This window comes from Alligator mississippiensis, chromosome 3, assembly GCF_030867095.1.
Source record: "Alligator mississippiensis isolate rAllMis1 chromosome 3, rAllMis1, whole genome shotgun sequence".
Classification (NCBI taxonomy): Eukaryota; Metazoa; Chordata; order Crocodylia; family Alligatoridae; genus Alligator; species Alligator mississippiensis.
This window is the reverse complement of record NC_081826.1, coordinates 63907273-63934405: the sequence shown is the minus strand read 5'-3', so window position 1 is coordinate 63934405 and position 27133 is coordinate 63907273. Positions and strand designations below refer to the sequence as shown.

At 41.0% G+C, this 27133-nt stretch overlaps 1 protein-coding gene and 1 long non-coding RNA gene across 9 annotated transcripts; one reads left to right on the top strand and one right to left on the bottom strand.

Annotated features, from left to right (window-relative positions):
- The first annotated feature begins 536 nt into the window (after positions 1-536).
- MCMDC2 (minichromosome maintenance domain containing 2) lies at positions 537-19500 on the top strand. Of its 2 annotated transcripts, XM_006262001.4 has the most exons (14): positions 4158-4547; positions 4647-4777; positions 4871-4930; positions 5265-5460; positions 6876-6998; positions 7137-7244; positions 8309-8437; positions 8648-8885; positions 10969-11174; positions 14564-14730; positions 15168-15347; positions 16103-16245; positions 17622-17731; positions 18982-19500. In XM_006262001.4, the coding sequence occupies exons 1-14, from the start codon at positions 4448-4450 to the stop codon at positions 19146-19148; spliced, it is 2058 nt and encodes a 685-aa protein (XP_006262063.1). In that variant the 5' UTR covers positions 4158-4447; the 3' UTR covers positions 19149-19500. The 2 variants fall into 2 exon arrangements, with proteins under 2 accessions (XP_059580011.1, XP_006262063.1); XM_059724028.1 differs by lacking the exon at positions 4871-4930 and having other exon boundaries at positions 537-4777; positions 16103-19047.
- On the bottom strand, positions 18830-26364 carry LOC106738341 (uncharacterized). 7 transcript variants are annotated; one of them, XR_009460714.1, is made up of 5 exons: positions 26196-26306; positions 23582-23668; positions 21823-21908; positions 19951-20070; positions 18830-19046 (listed from the first exon to the last, which is right to left on the bottom strand). It is a non-coding gene; the product is annotated as an uncharacterized LOC106738341 (long non-coding RNA). The 7 variants fall into 7 exon arrangements; XR_002093896.2 differs by lacking the exons at positions 18830-19046; positions 26196-26306 and adding an exon at positions 26345-26364 and having other exon boundaries at positions 19080-20070; XR_002093893.2 differs by lacking the exon at positions 18830-19046 and having other exon boundaries at positions 19080-20070; positions 26200-26306.
- Between the last annotated feature and the right edge of the window lie 769 nt (positions 26365-27133).

Here is a 27133-nt window from a genome sequence, read left to right as displayed (position 1 = left end):
GGCCCCACCGGCCGGATAGAATGGCCTGGTGGGCTGCATCCAGCCCGTGGGCTGCATTTTGCCCTTCCCTGAGCTACAAGCTGCCCAACCATAGCATGCTTTACAGCAATCCAAGTGCTACCTTTCAACTTACACGTAGATTTGGAAATTCAGGTTAACCACAACAAAAGTCCTCGGAACAGAATCTGGCCTTCGGACACTTCCTTTCCTGTCGCTCATTTCATTGTTTTTCCTCTTAAGTGTGTGTAATCTCCAAAATGATCCAGCTGGCTGTTGTAACACTGTTACATTTTCTAGCTAAAAAAGAACTAACTATATAAGGAAAAATGCTTAAAGCTCTAGAGTAGTTTTGCTAAAGTAGTGGGGTTTCTTTGTATATACAATAATTTCATAACCAACTTTCTTGCTATATGTAGGGGGATCAGCCTTGGTGCTAGTAGTGCTATTCACAGGGCAGCTAATCATCTTGTCTTGGTCTCCAGCAAGCTCTTAGGGTCCCTCCAACAAATAGCTTAGGTACAGGTGCAAAGTGAGTGTCAAAAATGTGATCTAGCCTAACATTGAGGCCTCACCTTTAACTTTAGAAAGCCCAGTGTCCTTCACCACCACCACCTCCCCTTCCTTCTGAGAAATTTGTCTTCAGCAGAGTAGTGGCAGTGTTAATTGCTACTCCCCAGCTGCTAATTTTTCCAAATCATTTCCTGTCATGTAATGTCACACCCCTGTACGTCAAACCTGTGTTGGATCAGGCCCGTGGAGTGGCCCCATACCACTCATCTGGCCTGTGGGAATGAAAAGTTGAGCGCAACTGCCATAAATCAATCTGCTGTTCCCCTCTTGAGAGAGCTTGCCTTTGGGGCCTACTAATGTTGAGTCCTCCTTCCCTTCTCTTTTTCTGGGGGGAGCACCCAATGGGCCCTTTGCCTTTGGGACCATAGAGGAAGCTGGGGATGATGCTCACCACACTCTTATTCATGGACCTGTTGCTTTGGCATGGGGAAGAAGCAGAACAGTGAGAAATGGTTGTCTCATGCATTCTGCTTAATGCAAAGTTTTACACCCACAGGCCATGTCCAGATGAGCGCAGTCATGTGGTATGTGGTGCCTTGCACTGCACATTCACACATTCCCCGCACTGCTACCTTCCAGTGCGCGGCAGGGGGGTTGACCCCAGGATATCCCGGGGTCAAAAAAGAAAACCCATGTGAGGGGGGAGAAAAAGCTGGGCGGTGCATATGGCAGCAGCACACGCTGCCCAAAACTGGAGCCTTGCTCTGGCTGCCGGCCAGGCTCTCATCTGCAGGAGCACCACGGCTGCAGCTTCCCCAGGCCCCCAGGTAAGGCTGCCCCCTGCTGAGAGAACCTGCTGTGCGCCAGAGAGCGCGTGGCACCGGCATTCACCTGGGTCAACCAGCAGCAGCACAAGGTGTCCCGTTGCTAGTTCTCTCCAGGGAACCAAACATCAACACTCATCTGGATGTGGCCATGGTGTCCTCTCTTATTATCCAGCACGTGGCACGTGAAAGTGCTTGGATGAGGGGGTGGGTGAATTTGTGTGTGGAATATTTAAAAAAAAGAAAAGAAAAAGGCAAGGCCTAGGGAGAAGCGCCTCCATAGGATGGGCATACTTTTGTGCATTGTGAGGAGAAGATGGTGTTTGTCATGCCAGCAGAGGTGTGATGGTGGGTTTTTGCCAGGACCCAAGAGATGCCAGTGTGTGATGGGATGTTCTAGGCTGGATGTCAGACAAGGCAGCCTCTGCATAACCATGTGAAGGGGACCCTGGAGTAGGTCCTTGTGTCTCATGAATGGTTGGGCTGATGCTACCGCCTTCCTCCCCCTGCCCCAAGCATCCTAGAGCGCTGGCCCCTGGCTATAGCCCGTGAGCACTGTGCTGCCTGCAAGATCCTCCGTTGTTGCTCAAAGCCGAGAAATTAAAACTGAAGTTGACAGGAAGTGGGAAATTCAGTGTCGCCTGTAGTGCATGGTGGCTCATCATCCCTGTGGCCTGTGGGCAGGAGACCATTGTTTTTAATTTGCAGCTACACTTCTGGGCCACCTGTGGTGGGGGCGCTATGGTGCCAGGCCTGCAAGCTGCTCCTGCTCTGGCATGAGGGGGAGGGCAGCCTGGTGCCTCAGTACCCCTCCTGTCTAGGGGTGAGGTGCCAGTGTGGGGAGGGGAGGCAGTTTTCTCTCAGCCTGTTCTAGTTTTCCCTGTGGCAGCGCTGTCCCAGGCTCCTCTTTGCTGTCTCGGATCCTACCTTCTGTGAAGCGGTGGTTTAGGTGGCCGTGTGGCACGGTCAGTGTTTGGGGCCAGCAGCAACTGTGAAGGGGACAAGCTGCTTGGTGTTTGCACAGCACATACCTGGGAACAACCTACCTGTTTCCCTTCAGGCTGTAGCCCAGCCCTGTTCCCATGTTTCTTTCTCCTCCCTACCGCCCTGCAGCTGTGCGGTGCCCGCATGCAGGGGAAGAAGCTCTGTGTGGGCAGCGCAGGCTGCGGTGGTGATGCTGCACGTGGGTGTAGTTAAAATGATGTGCATGACTCAAATTCAGCTGAACGTCATCCATTTTTCTTGAGGTTTTAAGGACCAGAGCAGCCTTTGCAGTTCACATGACAGCAATTCCCAGTTCCTCATGTGCTGTGCTTTTTGCAGTCTCTCATATTTCATGCCTTTTCTTCATATCCACAACATCCACAGAACACTGTTGTACCTAATCTCATCTTAAAATAACTGTATTTTTTTTCTTCTCTAGATCCACAGGTATTACAGAGGGTTTTCCACTGTACAGCTTTACCCTCTGACAAGCCCACAGATTCTGTCCTTGGAGCCAACAGCTGACCCTAGTTTTTTTGGAGAATTTAAGTAGTGTCCCAATTTGGCAGTCTGCACAGGGTGCATTTCATTGTCTACAGCAGCATCATCAAACTGGTTTGGGCCCCTGGACCAGATGTGGACTGCAGGACTCTGCTGTAAAGGCAGTGGTGGAGCAAGCAGCATCAGGGAGGTACAGGGGTTAATGCAGCTGTTGCTCATCCTCCGCTGCCAAAACACATCCCCAACTAAGCTCCATGCCCCAGAGTTTGGTGACAGGCCCTGCTCCCAAATTTCCAATCCATCTAAAAACCCTGCGGGTCAGATCCTACCTTTGGGCCATATATATTACGTGTCTGGTCTAGGAGATCTGTAAGGTAGCAACCTTAAATATATGTACAAAAGTACTCCAAATTTTAGTGTAAACTTCATTACAGCAAGTGCTACTTGCTGTAATGTCTTAATAAAAATAAATACATTAGTGTTCAGAATAGATCACTTCTCTTTATCCTATTAAGCCTGTTGACATTTCTGTGAAAATCAGACTATAACATTAGTGGACCTGGATGCATATTTGAATAGAGAAAAGGCACTTCTAGAGCAGGCTTACTCTAAGCCCATAACTGCCTGGTCTGACTACCTTAAGCTACCAGGTAGCTAAAAGCTGAAGATCCAGTAGAGCTTTTGTGATCTGAATACTTGAAAGTTATTTCCTCTTTATGTTGTTCTGGTTATATATAATGTATTGGTATAATATATTTGTGGATAATATAAACCAAATGAAGAGTATAAACACCTTCTCCTATGGGGCTTGCAAACACCTATCATTGTCTTGAAAAATGTATGCATGTTCTTAACTTCAGTTAAATGTAAGTGATTCATTTCCCTGGCATTTAGTTTAAGATGCATCCTCTTTTTTCCCAGACCTAAGGAAATCCATTTTGTATAGAAAAGCTTACCTAATATCTCTCCCAACTGTATTTGGTCCAGCAAAAGATTTACTAACTAACCTTGCTATTACTCAAAAACATACTTTATGCTCGTGCTTAATATTATGTGTAAGATCAGTCTCTAAATTAGGCAACATATAGGAAATGAGAACAGAGCAGGATATTGATTAATATTTGTTCATTCGATGTTGAGTTTCATTTGGTATGAAACTTGTGACTGATTATTACTGGCTCTTCAAATTAGTCATGGCCTAGTTATTGCGAAGAAATACTGTGATTTTTTTTTTTGTATAATGGTTGTAACTATTAGTCACAATCTTCTGCTTTAGAGCCTTTCTAGTCTCTCCAGGTTTTAAAAATAGGTTTATTATTAGCTGATAATTTATATTAACAGTGTAATATAACACTTGAATTCTTTGAATGCAAGAGACTTTCCATTTTAAAGGCTATTTAAACAAAAATCTTTCTAAAGGAACTGCATTGGTTATATAGCGTGATTGAAGGTGGCAGTATTTTGCTTTAGTTTCCTAGTTTAATTTTTAGGGGCATGATGTACTTGTTATATGTATTTCTATCCTTACTTTTATTATTATAGCATTCCTGATGTCCACTGCCAGTTCTCTCACTGATGATTTATAGTCATTTACCTTTTAATAGGCGAGCAAAAAACTTCCCTAGAAGATGAATCCAGAACTTCTGAAAATGAAGGAGGTTGCCCTTATTTACCTTGATAGGAGTGGTGGCCTTCAGAAGTTGGTGGATGATTGCAAACACTACAATGGTACCGTGGATTCAGTAATTTTTTCTATGCATATTGATAAACTAAGCAAACATTATTTTAAATTCATGTGCTCTGAGAGACTTCTCTGTTCTTCTACAGACTCAAAGCAAAGTTATGCTGTTTATCGATTCATAATTTCAGTAAACCCTTCTGACATTACTGAATTGGATGCAGCTCTTGGAAATCAAATTTTGCATGAACCCCTAAAAGCTGCACAGATTTTTCAGTCAGTAAGTAATGTACAACTTCACAAAAGCCAAACATACTAAATATTTTAAACCAAGTTTTCCTCTGCAAAATATTTTTTTTATTTTCAATTACAGGTGTGTTTCATAGCTGTTAAAACCCTGTCATTAATTGAACAATTACAGACAGAGGCCCAGGTGAATTTGCTAATTTGTTTGGCTACACAGATAATTTCTAAAGCAATATTAACTTGTATTTACAAAGGGGGTAGAAGGATTAGTATTAACTTTTTCAGTTTTCATTTTTCACTTTCACTTTGGTCCAATATTTTGCCCAATATATGTAAAAATACTCAGCAATTTTTATCCAGACCTATTCTGATTATGATCCAGCAGATAAATATGCTTCTGCTCTTTTTAACTTATTAGTGTATACTCAAGTCCAGGGACACACTAATCTGCCACATAGAGTTTGTACATGCAAGTGTGTGCCATATTTTTTTTTTAAATGCAACTCTGTTTCTCTTATTAGATTAGCATAGTGCTGAAACCAACACACTTACCTTCTCTGCCAAGTTATGTCCTCAGTCTTTGTGAGTTTCCATTCAATTACATGTCTCAGAGATTTTACGTGTCGGAGGGAATAGTGATTGCAATGGGAATGGTAACAAAATATACTCAAGGAGCAAGATTCCTTTGCTCGGAAGACAGCTGTCCGTTTTCTGAAGGTAAAGAAATGTAAAAGGAAAGAAGTACTAGATTCAAAAGGTTCTCTTGATTAGTTCATTAACTCATTTCTTAGATTAACAATTTAAGAAAATGCTATAGGGAGAATTGTAAATTAATATTAAGTTTTCATCTAATTTATGTAAAGGAAATGTATGCCAAGGACAGTTCTAATGTAGGTAGAATAAGACAACTTTTCAGTACCCAGGTCTATGCTGGAAAGTTCTTGATGGTTTATTTAAAGCAGCAAACCCCTTGATGAAAGCAAATTCATATCAACTAAACTACTCTTTTCCTGAGTGCCTTGAAAGAAATAAGCTGGTGGAGGCCAACCTTTCAGGCAGGCATGCTACAAATGGGCTTGGAACCCTCCCTAGTGCCACTCCAATCCCCTTCCCCTACTCAAGCTGCTGCTTTGTTTTCTGTTCCTTGCCCTGTTCTGCCTGATCTGCTGTTCTGCTTTCTGCTCCCTGCCTCATTCTCCCTGCCTAATCTGTTACTGTACTGTCTGTTCCCTGGTCTGTCCCCTCCCTATCTGCTGCATCCACACACCCACGCTGCCTATGCCACTTGTGGCACCTGTCCTACCACAAGTTTTCAGGGTTAAACACCCCTAAAATAGACTCTGATAGCAAAAGGACTTTTTTCCTGGTATTTTTTGTGTGTCTGTGGTGGGGTTCTCTGTCAGTGTAAACATACGGTAAAGAATCACACCTTCAACTCCTAAAAGACATTCATCTCCTGGCAACTGTTTCCAGAGTAGACCTGGCTAGTGTTGCATTCCTACTAATATGGACTGACTAGATTACTGTGAAGAAATCCATTCTGGTCTAGGACTGTTTTTCCTGGGATAATTGCTCTGAGTAAAGTTATTTTGGTGTTGAAGTCTCTGATGGAACAAGCCCTAAGTGTTTTGTTTTGTTTCCATTTACAACATTAGTGACTACACAGGTGTAAAGCAAAATTGATTTTCAGTATTTGGATATAAACTTGGAGACCCCATCTATTTTTTTTATGCCACTCATAGGAATTTGCTCTTGTCTCATTTTTTCTCAGTCAGGCCAGCAGGTTAAGAATATGTAGTTCTGCCATCCAGTGGTGAAACTATAATAAAAAAAAAAGAAAGATACCATAACTTAGGTAGCAGCAGAGTAGGTTCCAGGAAGCATTGAACATGAGACAAAAGTATTTCGGAAGCATACAATTTGAGAACTCCTGATTTCCAGTTCAATATTTTAACTATTCTCCTCACTCTAATGAAGGCTGTGTCCTATTTTTAAATTACAAGGATGTTTTCAGAGCTTATACTTGACACATATTAAGCTACATTCAAAATCAGTTGGGGGTTTTAAGTAACTTGACTTGTGTTGGAAATTTATGACAAAATACGAAGAACTGATTGAATGCTTTTTATTAGGATTTAAATATATAAGAGTACATCTACCTGGAGCTACAGAGTCTGCCACAGTGAGGAATGATTTTGTGTGCAGCTTGTGCACCTCACCACTGCATGAGGACATGAAATTTAGAGTACTTGGTGGTGAGAACTGCATCATTTTATTTCTAATTCACACTTATATTTTTACTTCTGTTACATTTCTATGTACTTAAGTCATTTTGAGACGCAGCAAAGTACCTCTCCTAAGTAATGTAATTTTCTACGTCTTTGTTTTGAAAGATAAACAGTTGGTTGAAATGATTGATGCAAAGGTTCTTAGAGCTTTTCAAACATACTTCAACAATAAGCCACATTTCAGGATTCAGTCTTTTACAGTTTTTCTAAGAGGTAAGTAAGCTGTATATTAATGTGCCTCACTATGAGATATTCGTGTTCCTTTTTAACAAATAGCAAAAATTAGATTGCTGATCTCTGTTGTTTCTTTCTTCCTCCTTTCTACTTCCTTTGGTCATGTTGTATCACATTAGGACAATGTTTTTGTAACATCCTTCCTCAATCTAGTTATTTTCTTAAAGGATTTTTCCCCATGATCTCTGTTTTTTGGGGTTTCTAACTTCTATCACAAACAATAAACAACATTAATTTATTTAGATATAAAAGATCTAATTTATTTTTATAAGTGTTTTTCTGGTGCTCTTATTTTAATCTTAAATTCTGCTTTGGTATTTGTTATCCAGCATCTACATTTTTTTTTTTTATTTCTATTTTGTAAATTTATTTTTAATCGTGAACCACACAGCTAAATGCTAATGTTGCACACACATGGTTACAAAATAGAACTTTTGGATCAGATACTGGGAAGTAATGAATACTGTCTGTTCCACAGACTTCAATGGATTTTGAGGGCATATAGCATCTCACAGGCTCAGCCTCATTATTACATTACACAGCAAAAACACCAAAAGGGGGCATTGATTTTTGAATGAAATATCTTTGGGAACCATCACATTTGTGGGAAACATTACATGTGCATATTTTTGCATTGTCTTCTAGTCTGTTTATTCTGTATCCTCCCCTTACCCAAGGTATTTTGCCATCACATTTACAGGGTTGTCACTGACAGCAACGCTACAAATCTCAGAGCAAAATTTGAGTGTACAAGCAAAGATAACAGCAGCATCTGTGTACTCAAAAGAGAATTCTTGGATTAACTCATCTAATCTATCATTTACCTGGTGCCCTAAAAGTTAGAATTTTCTGTACAGTTGCATTCCTAACTCCTGTGGTTGAGCTGAAATAGCCCTATTGTTTATTTCCAAATAAATTGTTTTTCTGATCTCAACCATTATTTTAAAATATTAAAAAATGCTTTCTACTCACATTCTCCAACCTTTAAAGCTTTGGATTTTCTAATAAATCTCCATATTTCCATGGGTATATTTTCTTTCTAGATGAATTGTCCAACAAAGTAAAAATAGGAAACAGATACAGGTTTATAGGAATTCCAGCTTGCATACAAAATGGCCCACAAACTACAGTATGTTTAGAGGTCAACAGTATACAGCTCTATACTCCCAAAGGTAAAAGTGTTTTACAGTAAATTTAAATGGCTAAAAACAGATGATTACCTTGTTAGAGTCTGAATTTTTGTAAATCCAAGTAAATCCAAAAAGCATCTAGTTCTTCATTAAGTTCTCTGCTAGAAGAACTTCTGTGATGTAATCCATCCAATGTTAATGTTTCAGTTTTAGGAATATGTCTATTAAAAAGATATACTTTGTTTCTACTAGATCCTTCTCATATCAGTGACAATTTTAAGTACCTGCTTTCACTGACTTCAAATTCATGCTGGAGGTTTTCAGCCATACTTGCCAATATATTTGCTTCTCAAGTTGTTCCACCAGGCACTTACAATACTCTCAAGCTGTCTATGTTGCTGAGTCTAGTACAGACATGTGATGAAGATACTGAGACAGCAGGTTATCTGGATCTTTTGATTGCAACAAGTGACACTCTAATAGTAGACAGGTAACTTAATTAATTTCTTGTTTTACAAATAACATGAACTTGAAATAATAATTTAAAAAATCATTATACCGGAAGGATAATGTTGGCTTATTAATACACAAAAAAACCCCACATCTTTGTATAATCTTGAATCCTCTTTGTGTTTTTCATCAGTTTGTCTACTCCTCACTATTATACTGGTGGGAGAGGAAAATGGCGGAAATGCCATTACTGCATGTAAGTCCATGGGTTAGATTTAAAATTTGGCTTTTAATAAATAAAGATTTGAATAGGCAGTCTATCACTATCTCACCAAGTTTTTAAGACTGGACCCACTTAGCAGACGCCAAATGACAACTTTCTGAAATCAAGAAGGACAAGCTATAGCTACGAGCGCGCCTCTCAGCCTAATGTCAATTTGCTGATAGCATTTTTTGTTTTGTTTTTTGACAGGCTTTTTGTCCTGATGTTTACTAGTTAAGTTACTGAACAGTGGGAACAAGGTCTGAATTGCTGCTGGCATTTTTATCGCTATGGGACTTTTTGTTTTGTTTTTTGACCCGGGCAGTTGACAGTGATTAAAAACACTAGCTTTATACACCAGCATGCCCACTCTTGCTATCACTGGTCGAGCTGAACTGATGGTTGCAGGTATAGAAAATCTTAGACAAAAAAAACCCTAGCATAGTCATCTCTTCAGACATATCCTGTTGTCCGGTAGAGCATCTACAATACCTTTGCAATTATGCTAAAATGAATAGACCATATTTTCCACTGTGCAGTTTTAAAATCACTTTTTCTCCCCAAGTCTGGTTATATTTCTTTCATCAGAAAAGGATACAAACTGGCAAGTATCAACTTTTTGTTCAGTCATTTCAGTTGTATCTTTTTACATTTACCCTTTGATAAAGGGTTAAAACTAGAACAGACTTAAAAACATGCAGACAGAAATCAAGCATGGAAAGATTAAAACAGAAAGGATCTGTTTTCCGGTGATTTAACAGCAAGTGATAAAGAGAACAAAAACACCTGTTTAATAATAAAAATAGGAATATGCTAATTGATGTTTTTGTAACATCTTGTACTTCCATGTAGCACTTTACAGCCCAGCCCTAAGGGAGCTTACTTGCTATCTGTATTAGATAAATATAGGCAGGAAGATAAAGTATCTAAGATAAAACTGAAACTTTCTCCTCATGCTTTTGTATACAGAGCTACCCTTTTGTTTCACATGCCATTAGACTCCTGATTCATTTTTACTGTCCTGTTGTAGCACACTGTTCACATTTACTGTCCTGTCGTAGCATGCTGTTTATTAATACTAGAATATATCCTGCCCTCACCTTATACAGACACCAGGAACCTTCAGCATAGCAGAATTCACAGGGTTCCCTTGAATGGGGGAGGCACAATTTGAGATGCTCACTCACAGGGGTATCCTGAGCCCAGGCCCCTCACCCATATCAAGGGGAAGCACTGGGGGATGAAGTGGATGAAAGCAGAGGCAGAGCTTTCAGTTCCACAACTATGTAGATCTGCAGGCCTTTCCACATTTCTAACAAAATGGCCAGGAGAACTCTTTCAGTAGAGACTTGATCTTGCACCTTTTGAAGTCAATGGAAAAGTTCCTGTGGAATTTTGTGGGGCAGGATCAACATTATAAACTTGGGGTTGAATTACCCTAAAACTATTCATTCCACAGCCCAAATTTTGCTATCTGTGTTAGACCAATGCAAATAGAATTAAAAGCTTATTGTTCTTTGTGTAGTCAATGAAACTAGAAAGGAACTATTAAAGATAAATTGGAATAACTGTTTCCAAATAAATGTCCCTTTCACTGTCATGTGCAAGAAACTGTAGATTTTAACTCTGGGCTCAGAAATATTTTAAACTCCTATAAAAAGATTTGATTTTGTTCCATTTTTCCCTTTCTAAATGATACTTCATTTAAAAGATGTAGAGCAACCTTTGTTCTTTTTAGTTCTGAGACTTTAAATACAGTGTTATTATGGAATAGTAATATATTATTGCCTTTTTGCAAAGGTAAAACAGTAACTGAACAGCAGATATTGAAAATTGTTGACAGAACTACTTTATTTCCCAGGCTTTTGAATTATAGCATTTGCCTTGTGCCTCGGGGCATACGACACCCACCATCTAGCAACATTTTTCCTACTGTGTGTAAAGATAAGCATGGAACTGGAACTGCTAGTATTCAGGCTTGCAGTGCTTTGCTGGCTAAAGGCGGTGTATGCTTCATCGGAGAACTGTCTTCATACAAGAAAGATAAACTTGAACTTCTGCAGTCAGGTAATCTCTCAATAGATGCAAAGTGTCTTTTTACCAATGTGAGAGAACTTGCAGTCTGAGAGCTGCATAGGAGAGGCAAGCAGGGACAAGCAGAACCATGTAGGTTTACACAATACTAAATGGTGATGAGAAAGTAAATAGTGATTTGTTATTTACTATTTCTCACAATACAAGAACTAGGGTCACAAAATGAAACTAATAGGTAGTAAATTTAAAACTAACAAAGGGAAGTTTTTTTCACACAGCGTGTAATTAAAATGTGGAACTTACTGCCACCAAGTGTTGTGGAAGCTGACAGTTTAACCAGACTCAAAAGATGTATTGAAAACATTCTTGGAAGAAAGGGCCATTAGTAGCTATTGCCTAGCCTCTGAATCAGAACGTCCTAGAAATCATAAATGCTGGAGGCTGAAAGTGAGAGAGGAACAGTGGAAAAAACCCTGGTCATACCCAGGGTTTTTGGTTGTAGCCGTGTTGGTCTAAGGACTTGGGCAGGCAAGGATCTTTGGGTAGATTTCATAGACATTAGGGCTGGAAGGAACCTCAGAAGATTGAGTCCAGCCCCCTGCCCAAGGGGCAGGAAGTCGGCTAGGATGCAAGATAAGCATCCAAATTTCTCTTGAAGGCATTCAATGTAGGTGCATGAACCACCGGTGGCAGGCTATTCCAGACCTTGGGGGCTTGGACAGTGAAGAAATTCTTCCTTATGTCCAGCCTGAAACAGTCTTGCTGGAGTTTATAACCATTTGACCTTGTCATCCCTTGGGACGCTCCGATGAACAATCGTTCCTCCAGATCCTGGTGAACACCCCTGATAAACTTATAGGTGGCCACTAGATCGCCCGAGCCTGCGCTTTTCCAGGCTAAAGAGCCCCATAGCTCTCAGCCTGTCGTCGTAAGGTCTGTTTTCCTGACCTCTGATTATGCACGTGGCTCTGGTCTGGACTCTCTCAAGCTTCTCCACATCTTTTTTGAATTGTGGAGCCCAAAACTGGACACAGTACTCTAGCTGCGGCCTCACCAAGGCCGAGTACAACAGGAGAATGACGTCCCGGGATTTGCTTGAGAAGCATCTATGGATGCAAGCCAGTGTTTTGCTTGCTTTACTGGCCGCAGCATCACATTGAAGACTCATATTCATCTTGTGGTCAATCGTGACCCCTAAGTCCCTTTCATCCGTAGTGCTAACCAGTGTAGCACTGCTGAGCCTGTAAGGATGCTGCAGGTTTTTCCTCCCAAGGTGGAGAACCTTGTATTTTTTGGTGTTGAACACCATAAGGTTCTTGTCCACCCAATTCTTGAGCCTGTCAAGGTCAGCCTGGATCGCCCTTGTCCTCAGGTGTGGATGCTTTACCCCAGAGTTTGGTATCATTGGTGAACTTGGCCAGTCCGCTTTTGACTCCAATGTCCACATCATTAATGAAGATGTTGAACAATATAGGTCCAAGGACAGAGCCTTGGGGGACCCCACCGGTCACAGGGCACCATGACGATCGACTTCCGTCAACCACCACCCTCTGAGTTGGATCACGGAGCCAATTTCCCAGCCAGCGGATCGTGGTGGACCCGAGGCCGCAATTGGCCAGTGTTGCCAAGAGGTGATCATAGGATACCAGACTGAAGGCTTTTTTAAAGTCAGGATATATGATGTCAATCTCCTCTCCCTTGTCCAGGTGATGTCACCTGATCGTAAAAGGAATTAAGATTGGTCAAACAAGACCTACCTGCAACAAACACGTGCTGGTTATCTCTCAGGATGTTGCCATCGGCCAGTCTGTTGAGAATGGCCTCTTTAATAATCTTTTTGAAGACCTTCCCTGGGATAGAGGTCAGGCTGATGGGCCTGTAGTTTGCCAGATCCACTTTCCTCCCTTTCTTGAAGATAGGCACCACATTGGCCTTCTTCCAATCTTCAGGCACTTCACCAGAGCGCCAGGAGTTCTCAAAGATGCGCCATGATATGATACCTTTTATTAGATCAGCTCTCCGTTTCCACCTCTGCCACTGTGTGACAGGGAACTGGGCAAAATGGACCTACGGTCTGACCCAGTAAATGGCAGTTAAGTTCGTATGTTTAAACTGTTAAGATTATCCAGCTTCTAAGGAAGGTGGGTGTAGGTCCACTAAGGGATTTCAATGTCTAAATTCAAAACTGCATTCTTCAAAGCCCTTACTTGGTCGCTCTCCACCTCTGGGCTTGTTTGTGCTCAATGTAAAAGTTCCTCTGGCAACTACAGATGTGATTTTGTACTGGCCCAGAAGCACCTCAGCCTCAGCAGGGCTCAGGACTCCTTTACAGGAGTCTCGCACTGAAATAAGGCATTGCAAGACTCAGCACTTGTGACACCTAGAAGTCCCTTACTAGATCTGGGACCTAACACATGCAACTTTGTCTAAGAGACCCTGTAAATCCTGTCAGCAACCTACTCCCAAATGCTCTTGGAAGTCAGCATTTCTCCTTACCTGTTGAGAAAGTAACAGTCTCTAGTGCCAGATAATCTGACCTGCCAGACAAGGAGGGGAAAAAAAAAGTGGCTGTTAATATAGAGCTGAGGAAGGTTAATGAGATTTCTTTGTGGACAGATCTTTCAAAAGTAAGGCATATGGATTGTTTATAACAGGAGAACTGCATAGCGTATTAGAGTCCTAGAAAACTGTCTTATGCAGGATACAAGTCCCAACAATGGAAAGCCTTTACACAATTATCCCTCAAATTGTATTTGTGAGCTGATAGAAGCGAAGCAAATTTTACCATGTAGTGACAATATAGTTTGTTTCAGGAGAAGCTGACTCTTGAAATGAGATGCAGTTGTCTCTCTCGCAGCTCTTTCAATTTGAACAAATCAATATAGCCTTACCTGGATTCTGTTTAACATCCAGGCAGAGCAGTGGCTAGTTAGATTACTGGTAGCCTGGATTGTTCTGCTGCCTTATACTAGCTAACTGTGCCAGTTTTATCAGTTTTTTTTGCAAAATGGGCTAGGTTTTTCTTTTTAAAGTTTAGTCCTGGCTAGTAGTCTGACTTAGCTTTTGTCCAGCACAGTTGTAGTTTATTTACATGTTAAGTGTAATATAATTTTGAATTGAGACTTTTTAATATTGAGCCAAATTTTGCCTTTTGATGCAAGTAGCACCCAGTATGATGAATTGTTTTCAAATTATGTAATAATCTTAACCTGCTTTGTACGGTTTTTTTTTTCCTTGCATGAACAATGTTCCCTTCTTATAATTGCTCTTATATTTTTTTGTTGCTTGGAAGAGATTGATTTCCCTGTAAAAATAAGAATACCATGCAATTATGACTATCCTGAGATTCTGCATTTGGGTTTGGAGATTGGCAGTTGAACTGCTGTCATTTAAAGAAGTAAATATTGTTTGGCTTGATTTAGTGCTGGAGAGCAGAACAAGTACAATATTCATTCCTGGAAAGAAATATGGAGAAGATGCTGACCAACAAGTTACTCTTCCAATTCAGACCAGCTTCTGGTCTTTTGTCGATGTGGATTCTTCCTCAAAAAAGCATATTCAAAAGGATAACTCTCTTATTGGCCAGATGGTAAGGCATGTTCTTTGTTATGGCAATAATTGCACTATAGTAGATGGACCTTGCTGCTTCTCCTTGTGAAAGTGGGAACAAAAACAAAAAGGTGAACTGCCTAAAAAGCTGCAGTGAAACCACTTCAAGGCAGATATCCTCTAAAATAGGTCTGTTTCTCTAAATATGAAATGTTGGTTTACTTATAAGTTTGGAACATTGTAGAGTCCCTGAGTGTAGATTGCATTGTATAAAGATTATTTAATTTTCAAAATAGTTTTTGTTTCCCTCAAAAGATTTTTGTACTGACCTATTCTCAGATTAAATGGAGCACTAAAGCTCTTGTTTTCTATGACAGTTGCACTGAGTCCAGAGTAAATAGATTTTTTTTCCTGTTCATTGGCAAAGATTATGTTGAGACTTTATTATCTCATGCTGCTTTGCATCTTTTTGTTTAGGACTTGAGTTTCATTTCAGCTAACCTTATAGATGCTTTTGGACTTTTGATATACTGCAGTGAATTAAACTCTTGCCAACTAGCCCTTCCTCTTATGCATCACATCTTGAAGAAAGCCATTGATCCAGAAGAAGCCCTTTATACAGTTTCCGAGGAATTCAGAACACAAGATTATGAAGAGGTAACTTCCTACAAATTATTCAGAACAAGATTTTCATCTGATGATCTAGTGCTAATCTTTGTTTGATGAGGCTTTTTAAGGTGATCTGTATACTACAAATACTAGTTTCCTCTTGTGCGCCTCATCATGCTCTCACTGAAGCCAACAAAAGTTGCTTTTAATTACACCCATAAAATCAGTTTCCTGTCTCTGGATTAGTGGGTGTTTTCTGAACATTAATCTAGTGTGGGTAGTACCATACTTACCTGTTCCAAAAACTGCAGCTTCAGGACTTCCAGGAATTATATTACAACAACAACAAATTATTTTATTCTGTTATTTTCAGTTCTTTCAGGCATGAGAGAACACAGGTACATATTAATGGAGCACAAAGATAAATAGGCCTATGAGCAAAATAGTAAATCTTATTTTTAATATATTAAAAAATAGAAATAGGTGAAAGAAAAGCCAATTTACTACATTTCTTGTCTGCTTTCTTAAAGAAAGTGTCCAAAGAAGTTTAGACACGTTCTCCAGGGAGATGGGTTCACAGCAAATTTGTTCGCTGGCGTGGCGTCAGGTCAAATCGATCATTGTAAAGTCAAAACTGACGTCAGAGTTGAAACAGGGTGTCAATTTACAAATGTTGTAACTTGAAACGTTGTAAGTCGAGGACTGCCTGTACGTTACTGCCCTGTAACTTGTTTTATATGTAGTGAGATGAATACTTTCCTTTTGCAAAGTTTTCCTTATACATTTCATGCTCTCTCTTTTAGTTAATTGCGTTTGCTAAGAATTTGCAAGTAGAACTTGGTCCAGAAGCAGAGAAACTGATTCATGGCTACTACCTAGCAAGTCGCAGAGTCAGGACAGATTCTATTCATGGATCAACGCTATCAGCATCTGCGCTGAAAATCTTGTAGGTTTTAATTTTCCTATTAAATTGCTTACTTCTTCCACGTCTTAAAGGGGGATGACACTTCATGAAACTCAGTGTTTCAACTGATAAAAACCTGGCAATCTTTGGATACAAAACTTTGTTTTCATAGCAAGTATGCTAGTTCATATTTATAATTCAGGAATATTCATTTGTTCTACTTCTGTCAAAATTAGTGGTTGAGAACCATTTAAACGTCTGTTCAAACTTACCATATTTTCTTGCAAATAGTGTGCCCCTGTATATGGAACGCCTCTTGATTTTTGAAGGGAAGCCTGAAGAAAGGGAAGCTTTTTGACTGAGATAACAGGCAGTACCTAGGGAGCTGAGCCTGCCCACCACCCTGCTACCAGCCTCACATTCTAGATGGGGTCTGGAAACCAACCCAGTACACTGGTCCAGCTCAAGCCACGTGCCAGGTCTGACCCCAGGCATGGGCTCTAGTGCATTGAGTCCAGGCCTGACCTGGCACATGGCCTAAGCCAGTGCACTCCTGGACTCAGCACATGGCCCCAGGTCCAGCACACAGGGCCAGACCCAGCGCAGGACTCTGAAGCCATTGTGAGGGGTCGGAAACAGCACACCAGGTCTGGGGCACGCGCTATGTCACACCTGATGCATCAGATCTAGCCATGGGCCAGCCCCAGGGATGGGCACAATCCAGTGTTTAGTTGGGGACAAGGGGCTCCCTCTGGGTCTGGAAATTAGGCATTAGAGATGGGAGGTGAGGGGGAAGGAGAGCAGCGGCAACAGGAATTGCCGTTCCATGAGCAGCAGCAATTAAAGCTGCCATTGCACTACTCCTATCCCCACCCCCAAAATTCCAGATCCCTTTTCTTTGCATATAATGAGGACACTTTCCCCCCCAGTTGTTCTGGGGAGGGAAAACAGAGGGCATATGAGAGAAAACATAGTATTTGCTCATTCTTCAGGGACTAAAACAATTCTTATTTAAGAACCAAAGGAGATGTAAGTTCTGATTGTTGCAGTTCCCTTAAGCTTTACCTCTCTCTACCTGAGCACTGCAGTGTATGTTAGTTACATAACCTGTATTTAAAAATGCTGTAAGACATGTGATGTATAAAGAATTTCTTCTTGACATATTTACCTGTGACAGCAAATTATTGCTTGGTGGTGTAACACACTACTCCATATTTGGCGGCACATTAGAATAATCAAGTGGCCACGATAACATACAGAAAAGCAAGGTGATCTAAGCTTTAGTGACAATCCACACACCACAGTAATTAGCCATTTACTTATTCCATTCCAGTGTTTGAAAAAGTGAAATAATCCTTGCTTTATTTTTTGTACAATTAGCCAGCATCATGTCTGATATTGGCATTTTTGTCTCCAAGAGTTTCACTGTCTGAAGCACATGCAAAGTTGAGCTTGAGAAGGAAAGTACTTGAAGAAGATGTACTGATAGCTGTCTTGTTGCTTGAATCCTCTCTCACATTAAAGCATGGTAAAATACTTCAGCTTTAACTAACAGGTGTTTGCTGTTAACACTATTGGGTCTAAATGAATTCTGTAAAAAAAATATTTGGATAATTTTTAAACAAATATATGAAGAGACTGTTAAGCTGTGAGCTGTTTTTATATCTTGTATTTAGATGGTGATATTTCATTTTGTTTTCATAGCTAAGGCACTGTTTCAGTGGTAAATGTAAAATAGTGAAGTTGGCTTGATACGGAGCAGAAAACAAACTGAAATTCCAACCTGAGAATAAAGACTGAAGAAGGTGCAGTCTTATTTTCAGATAGAATTCCTCCTTTTTTCATTACTTAACTGGGACAGTAGATCTACCAAAGACATTCTTGATATTGGTAATACAGATACAGGTAAAGTAACACTGCTGGACTCCAAAGCTTGATCTCATAACATTTCTATACTAAAAGCTCCACAGCAAGCCATTTTAAATATAAATCACTGTTTCTTTAGTACACCAGTAAGCTTTGCAAACTTTTGTTCAGGTGGAAAGCTGCAAGATTTCTTCAGCTCCCAAGGACCATTTTGATCCAGGCTAGGGAAAATACCCTTTTCAGCTAGGATTTCTAGCTGTGGGTGTCATGCCTCCAATGAGGAGCATGTGAACATGAACAGTCTCCTGTGCTTGCACTGACCCTATTAATTATTGATCAGTCTCAAGAATGTCATGGCCTGAGTGGGTGTCTTTCCAATACCCACCTCCAGCCCCTGCATTTATAAATAGATTGGTCTAGCCTAATTGCAGATTCAAACCAGAAGAGTTGAAAAGCTCATAGCCCATTATTAATCCTAAAACAAACAAAAAAATCCAATCTCTGGTTTCACAAAAGTTTTAGGAATGGAGTATACCATGGCTGGGTTGAAGTGATATTGTAGTGATAGCATAGCTGTGATGGTCTAGGAAATATGAAAGGGGCAAGGATTTTATTTTTTTGAGCTATGTAATTTATTGGGCCAATGACGTAGTTGGGAAGAGATTTTAGGCAAGCTTTTGGGCACGAGGTCCTCCAGCTTGTCTAAAAATCTCTCTCAACCATATAGCAGGTCTGCTAAAAGATATCACAAACCCTCCTCCCAAGAAAGGATCAGAACCTTTATTAAGTTAATACCTTTGTTAGTGTTTCTTGCTATGTAACCAAAATGAACAAACTGGTAAGGAGGATTTTCTGGCAACAAGCATGAAATCTATTAACACAATCTTCTAATTTCAATTCTTCCATATGTAGGTGCCTCCATATTTTGTGTTGCTCCCAACGCTGTATTTCCATTTGACCTCAATGATGAGAGCTCCCTGCAGCAAAGAGATGTTTACCTCAGGCAGTGCTACCAGCAGCTGTTACAGTTTATTGCCACATACGGGCCTGGCATACATGCTACCACCAATGAAGAATAGAGTGTTTAATTGAAGCACCTGTTCTTATTTTAGCTTATTGATTTGACTTAAAGTATTTAGAAGTAGTTTTACATTTTTGAGTGATGCAAATGGATATTGTACAAGAAAGTTAGGTTTTTTTTATGAAACTGCTGCTCCTAGGGATAAATTAAGTCATATCTGACATGAGATTAGACATTATTGCACTAATTTTCTGTGTCTAAATATGCCAGTAAAGCCAGGGGCGTTAACAGGGAGAAGATTATTGGGAAGGTTAAGGGAAGATATACAAAGTGTTGGGGCAGTGAGAAATAGGATTGAAAGTATTTCTGAAAAGTTAGTTGCAGTCAAATGGCTTCAAAGTGAAATAAAATAGGTATCTTAGAGTTGGTTACAACTATGGCTTTAGCAAATCTGTGTCTTCTCTTTGTTGTTGCTGTAGTTCTTTCAGTTACCTACATGATAGCAAAAGTACTTCTCTAAAGATACTGTATTTTTGCAGATCTGAATTTCAGTCAAACATACAGGCAGGTGTAGAGATCAGATGATATTCCAGGAGCAATTAGATGCCCAAAGTAAAATTAAGACAGCCTTGTTTGTACAGTACAATTAGACAGTCTCTGCCCTAAAGAGCTTACAATCCGAATAAGTGAAATAGGCATGAAATATCTTGCCCAATGTCTCAAGGGAGTTCTATACAATTCCCTACATAGTAGGAAACCTCTCTCTAATAAATGGCAAGTCTATTAACAAATCTTCATGAAGATGAAAATTGTTTGTGGACCATGCAGGTATAAACCTCAATCTCAAGGTCAGTGCATACCAAAACACAACTGAGCATGCCTCAACTTAAGCAAATTCTTTGCAATAGAAAGAAAAGGAAATATGCCGTGTGTCCACTTCTACCACGATCCTAGGGAATCTTGCTGTAACCCTCACATATCTGAAAAACAAGATGTGGTAAAAGAAGTTATGTTTAAAACTAAAGGAAGAGCGATACATTATTTCTGAGGATGCAATGACTATTTGATGCTTGGTAAGTGGTATTAAATCCACATGAAAATTTCAGTGTAGCCATATACAGTGATAGGTGACTTGTGGGAGAATGGAGTCACCAGTAGCATATTACAGTGCAGATAAAGCTTCTTTAAAATAAAAATGTTTTTTAGTGGTTGGAGAGTCTGTCTGAAAGTATACTTTTAGCTCCTTTGCGCTGCTTCTGTACTTCTGTGGATCTCAAGGTCATAGGGCCAGGAAGAGGCAGGTTCCTTCCAACTCCAAAACCTTTAGGCTTGCTCTGTCTCGTCTCCCGAGGCCTTTGAGCAACCAGGGCAATAAGCTTCTTGTTTCTAATTTATACAGGAACAAATAGATGCTGCTGCCAGTGTCCACTCCCCATCCTTTAAGGCCTAGTCAGGAGGACAGGAGCAGATCCACCAACCTCTAGATCAAAAGTCAACAACAGAGGAAGTCCACAAGCAAAGAAGGCACTGAATACTTTTTTTGTGAAAATGGCAGTGCCCCCTGGGGGCAGAAATGCATCTTGCTCTTGCATTTGTGCTTGTCCTTGGTGTACAGGAATTGTAATGATCTGACGCTGTGCACAGGCTTACATAAAAGTCTTCTTATTACATGTTTTCTAATAACTATTTTTTGGGAGTAAAGGGTAGCAATATATGAACACCTTGTCTTAAACATTTTATTCATTATTCTAAAAATTTCATAAGAGGTTTTTTTAATTTTTTTTAAAAATTTCAATTTTTCCAATTTTGGGGGGAAAAAACATTAAAAAAAAAAAAAAAAAAAAAGTCCTCAGGAAGAAAAACAGTTTTTTTTCTGGCCCTTCACATCTCTAATCTTAAGGCAATTGCACAATTAACCACTTAACTGCCAATACCTGTAATGTATAGAAGAAGCTTCAGGTGCCCTAGGTTTCATTCTCCTCAGCAATGTGAGTGAGTGTAACAAAAGCTTGACAGAGACATCAAATTATCTTATGAATTCCATGCTGACTATGAAAAGCAGGACAGTTTATCTAATGAAGAGCATTTTCAAAAGCATGTGAATGCATACAAAAAAAAAATCACAGAAACATGTTATTTTTCACCAAAAGGAACTAGATTTAGAACTGAGTTTTAGAACTGAATGGAAAAACAAATTTACCTAGCTTATTCAAAGCTGTTCTGGCATCTCAGATTCAACCTTACACATCAACATATTGTCAGATGGGTAAACGGCAAGAGGTAATCATCATCATGCCAGTAGTATTACTTCTGTCTATGCTGAATGAATGACAGGTGGCTGTTTCTTTTTAGATTACTTGTAACAAGCCATTCTGGACAAAGCCTCTGCTGTAGGATAATACATATATTCAAGAAGACTGAATTTCATTCTTTTGCAACAGGAAGGCAAGACCCAACAATTACTGCAATGTTTTGCCTTCACTTCTCTCTCTAAATTCTCTCTTTAGATTGCCATACCAAAAATGGCCACAATAACAACTGGAGCCAGATGCACCGGGGGGGGGAACAGTTTCCAAGCTGCTGGCCTGGCTAGCTAAACAACAGGCTGGACCCTCAACTGGTAGTGATCCACAATGCTTCATGGAACTATGCGTATTTCTACCGCTTTAGGATTGGACTTCTTTAACAGGAGCTGGTATTAACCTCTTTATAAAGAAAAGCAGTATACTCACATTCTTCTGACTTTAGCAGATGACAACATCATGGCTGTAGGAAGTGCGTGGAACTTGTAAAAATATCACAGAAGACTCAATTCTCACTGTTTGCAAGAAAATATTAATATCAAATGTCCATAAATAACAGAAGCTGATCAGGTTATTTGGCTGTTTCAAGTTTGGCTGGCATCTCAGATATACAGATACTCATCAAACATATCAGTTGGGTAAACGGCAAAGAAATCATCATTATATGCCAGCAAAGTAAATTCCTGCTTATGATTACCATTTAAGACTGATAAATGAATATTTTACAGAAGGAAAATATTTGAATATTGTCATAGCTTTGTAAACCATAAGATTAGCATCCTAAACGTAAGTAATCACTGGTGCTAAAACAGGTCCCACTTCAAAAATAAGGCCACACGTTGAGACTATACATAAATATTTATACTAGAGTTAAAGCTTATGCTGTCTGTTGGTTTTAGCACTATGTCTGAATGGAAGCTCTTTCACATTTCTAGTTGCAGTGTGGCAACTACTTATTTTCTCCTTGGAGGACTCTGCTAGCTTATGATGGGGGTGATGGACTGGGTCTCATTTTGCACATTAATGGTTTTGTGTAGTGAATGAGGCACAATATGCTGGGCATTTGTGTACCTAATGTTTTGTACTGTGCAACTAGCACATGGACAGCATGAAGTTCTGATCTTAGTTTCTCATTTGTAACCAACTAAATTAACTATATAGTGTTCCTGAAAATCTTTCCTCTGATTTCTAAAAAAACAAGTGCAATTTTGGGACTGTACTAAGAGGTGTAGTGACAGAAGATCATGCTAACCCCTCTTCACCTGACACTGGCTAAGCCTCAGCTGAAGTACTGTATAGTTTTAGACTGCACATTTTAAGAAAGACATGGAGAAATTGGAGATAATCTGGAAGCAAGCGGCAGATGATAAATGGCTGGAATCCAAGCTATAGTGGTTTTTTTAGTTTAGAGACAAAGGAGATTTGAGGGGAACATGACAGCAGTTTCCAAATGTTTGAAAGGTTGCCACACAGAAGAGGGAGAACAACTGTTCTCTGTTGCTGCAGAGGGCAAGATGACATAAAGCAATTAATTTAAGGTGCAAAAAAGTGCATTTAGATTAAAATTCAGGGGTGCAGAGCAGGAAGGAGGACAGGGAAACCCCAGCAGTCTTTCTTGCCCAGAGCAGGGAGGCTGGACCCAATGATCTCATGAGGTCCCTTCCAGGCCTAAACTTCTGTGAATCTGTGAAACCTTTTTTTACTGTGAATAGTAGAACAGTGGAAAAAACTGCTCAAGGAAGCTGTAATGTCTCCTTAGGATCATAAGAAAGTAGGCCTGGAAGGGACCTTGCAGGATCATCTAGTCCAGCCCCCTGTCCAAGGCAGGATCATCCCAGGCAAGTGTAATTCTAACCTGCTCTTGAAAATGTCTAAGGAAGGAGACAGTTTCCATAGTGCTCTCTGTCATAGTCAAAATTCCTCCTGCTCAAGCTTGAGGCCACTGCTTCTTCACTGGAGTTTTAAAAAGCTTCTCAACCCATTGATAAAACTTCTCAACTCATTTTCTAGCACTCTGCAGTTACAACATTGAGAAATGCAAGGTGGTAACATTGCTTGGTAGTTTGTGACAGTTACAGGTCAGCAACTTATAAACACTTTCCATGGGCTTTCTGAAGTCTGAGCACCTAAGTCTCAAGTCGATATTCATGTGTAATGTTAAGGGAGAAAAATAAAAATCTATGCATACCATGAAATCCTAGGTAAAGTCCTCATTCTTTGGTGTATTATGTACTGGCATCTCCGATTCATAAGTTTACAAGGAAACGACACTCACCTGGTAAACAACAAAGAAGAAATTATTATTTTGCCAAAATTACTTGTTTACGATACAGAATTACTACTGCATGGGAGGTGGATAGCTTTAGGCTAAGAAAAGACTTGCATAAGGCTACTTGGGTCAGCAAATCAGTTTAAGCATGATAATTTGCCAAATGCAGGTGCATATTTTAAAGTAACTTCTGAATGTTAAGAGAGAATTCTCATTCTTGAAAAAGGGACTGCTGGATAACAAGTGGGGATTTATCCATTGCTTTTCTCCCCTCTTCCCTCCAAAGAGATAAACTTGCAAAGTAATTTTTCAAAATCTACAAGGATGTACATATGGCTTTAATAGGACACAAGCTTCCTGGCTGCCAGCTTGCTAAAGATCCCCAAGTATCATATGTACAATACATGAAAAATACTCGGTTTTGATTTCAAGAGCTCGTGTGATGACACCTTGCTGTCTGCAAAAGAACAGTATAATGGAATTCAGGCAGAGGACTTGTGAAGCCATTGGAAACAAGCACCCACTCACCAACTTTGCTCATTACTTTATAAAAGAAATCCACACATCGTGTACTTCAAACATTCAACAGCTTATCATTTTCCTTATTCACAATTCCACCACAATCTCAGCAGTAGAAATTGTTTATTTGGAGATGAGCCATACGTATATCAGCAGAGCAACACTGCAACAATATGAAACCACTACCCATTTTCAGTAACTGAAGTCCTAGGATAAGCCGAGTATCACACTTACTTGGAGATAACAAAAAGTTAAAACAGAAAGCATTAGTGTTTTGTCCATAAAAAGGAGGAGTTGTGGTCAGGAAGATAAGTATGCAAAATCATTGATTTTAGAAGGGTATGATGTTTCTAATGAGTAACCACTGCTGTCTTTTCTTTTGGTCCAGTGAGATTTGACAAGTATGAAAGATGAACTAAGGTTAAAGGTTATATGTCCCATGCTTTCTGAGCACAGGTTTCTACGTAAACACAATAGTACATTCCCTATAGGTTCAGTTCAAGGTCAGCACTCTTCCCATAATCTTGTTACAATTATGCTACCTCAGAGACTACCAAGACAAGACTCTGATAGGAAGCACTCCCAAGATAACTAATGCTTTTAAGTATGTGCTGACAAAATAGAAAAAGCATGGTCAGAGTCACTGGACAACACTCTGCCCAAGCTCCCCAGTGACAAAGGGGTAATTTATCATTAGAACTGGGACGTGCATCTGCTGATGAAAGTGATTTATGAAGACATCAGCATCCATATGGTTCTTCAGCTGTCCAATTTATCATTATACAGAAGACCTGAAAGGCTGAAAATAACTCAAAACGATCAATTATTTTCCAATAGTGTCTTCAGTAGATTGCCTAATTAAATCCATCTCAATTTCATAAAATATATGCAAATTGCAGAAAAATAAAAATGCATCTTGAAACAAACGGCAAATAATGCATCAGCAATTGCATTCCCAATAAAACTAAAATCAACATATTAGTTCTTTAACAGCACTGGATTTTTTTTGAAAGCACAACATGAAGCCACTTTTCAAGTTACAGCTTGTATATCAAATTTTAGGGAAACATCTGCCTTCTCATCTCCGAGATGCAAGAATACACCCTCATTCTTTCAGCTTTAAGTTGCATTGAGATTAACTCCTTAAATCTCAACCGACATTCTAGTTACAGCTCTCCTGTTTTGGGCAGTGCGCTGCAGGCCTGTAAGGTGGCCATGAAGAGGAAAGACGCAGCCCGTTCTAGATGGCTCCCACTATCAACTCGGTGACTAACACTGCAAATATGCCATTACAGACAGGGAAATTTAATTTTCTAAAGTTTTAAGAGAAGTAAACTGTATTCTTCAAATATAAAAATGCAACAGTAATTATTAAAGCACCCCACTTTCTTTTCTATTAGAACTCCACAATTAGCAAGATTTCTACTGTTCAATTTTCATACCATGAAGTGAAAAGCCAAATTGGTTATCTGTGTAACTGCTCTTTCCCCCCATGCAAAAATGCAAATTGAAAATAGAATGAAATGAACCAGGGGTTTACCAGATGGACCCAATCAATCTCTTCCTGTGGTCCGGCAAGATTTTTCTTGGGGGAAAAAATTCACATTTTCTCCCCCAACCCGCAGTGCAACTTCTTCCTATCCTGAACCCCTAAGCAAATGAAGGGAGCGGTGCTATTTTCCTTCCCATTCTACTTAACCCCATTAAATACCCCAACGCAGGGGAGCTCATCCCCCAGCCCACAGAGCCAGGCTATCCGGCTCCCCACCATGGGTCTGAAAATTTAGCTTCAGGCGAGCCATGGCACCAGCTGCCTCCTGCTGCCAAATCTGGGTAGCCCACCGGACTGGCTGCTCGTGGTGAGGCCTGATACAGGCACGCAGGAAGCAGTGCCGGCGCCTGGCCCTGCGGTGCGGGCCGACGGGGCAGCCGTCCGACCCGGGCCGCTCCTCGGACCCACGGCACTGCCCGGCGCAGGGAGGAAGCGGCGCGGGCCGAGCGTTAGCAATCTCACCCACACCACGCGGGAGAAGGCAGCGGCCCCGGTTCAGGCGCCGCCCGGCCCGGCCCGGCCCGAGCCCGCGGCGGCCACGCCGCCGAGCCACGAGGCAGCCTCTGCTCCGCCCGCGACCGGAAGTGAGCGCAGAGCTCCCAGACCCCCACCTCCTCCTGCGTGTCGCCTGGCAACCGCTCCCGCCCTCCAGCGGTCCGCGGCATCCCCCGGCCTGCTCGGCAACGGCCCCGCCCTCCTCGTTCTCTCGGCTTGTCCGCTCCCTCTCGCCCCGCCCCGCCCCGCCCCCAGCTGGGCACCGCAAGGGCTTTTGCGCTGACGCCTGCCGCACTTGTCGCCCAGGCTGAGATGCAGCCGTGCGGGCCTTCCCCTGCGCGCTGGCCTTGCCTTGCCTTGCCTTGCCGCTGCACGTTACACTTACCGCGCAAGTCCCGGGGGAAGCGCGCGATAAACTTGGAGCGGCCGCACGGGCAAAGTAATAGTCGCGGGAGAAGCGTGACTGTCCGGCTATAAAAGGAGCCAGCCGGCTGTGAAAGTGCTTGAACATACAACGGCGGCCTAGCTGGTTTCCAGCCAGCTTTCATTTGAAGCTGAAGCGGGGCCCTCGGAGACACTCGCCAGCCTAACCCTGCGCCGGGACATCGTGTTCAGCCCTGAAGACCGGCCTACTACAGAGCTCCCTTCAGCAGCCGGCTGCGAGCCTGACTCCTACAGCCGTGCCTCTCAGCGTCTTGTAGACTGGAGGACAGACGTTTTAAACGCACCCTTGCTAGACTCACAACCCCCTCAGAATATGCCGCCTTTGTTTTCACTCTTTTTTTGTCTACAGAGAAGTACTAGAGCAGCGCTTTCCACACTTTTCTTCAGCATGACCCCATTTCTGGCCCCATTTCCACAGCACAGCTCTTCACTCTCAGCCCACACGGCAAGTTACCCGGGGT

Bases quoted from the DNA above. Each gene is read 5' to 3' on its own strand.
- MCMDC2 (XM_006262001.4), top strand. From the start codon at position 4,448: ATGAATCCAGAACTTCTGAAAATGAAGGAGGTTGCCCTTATTTACCTT. The intron at 5,461-6,875 runs GTAAAGAAATGT...GCTTTTTATTAG, and splicing joins CAGCTGTCCGTTTTCTGAAG to GATTTAAATATATAAGAGTA. The intron at 16,246-17,621 runs GTAGGTTTTAAT...TTTGTCTCCAAG, and splicing joins GCATCTGCGCTGAAAATCTT to AGTTTCACTGTCTGAAGCAC.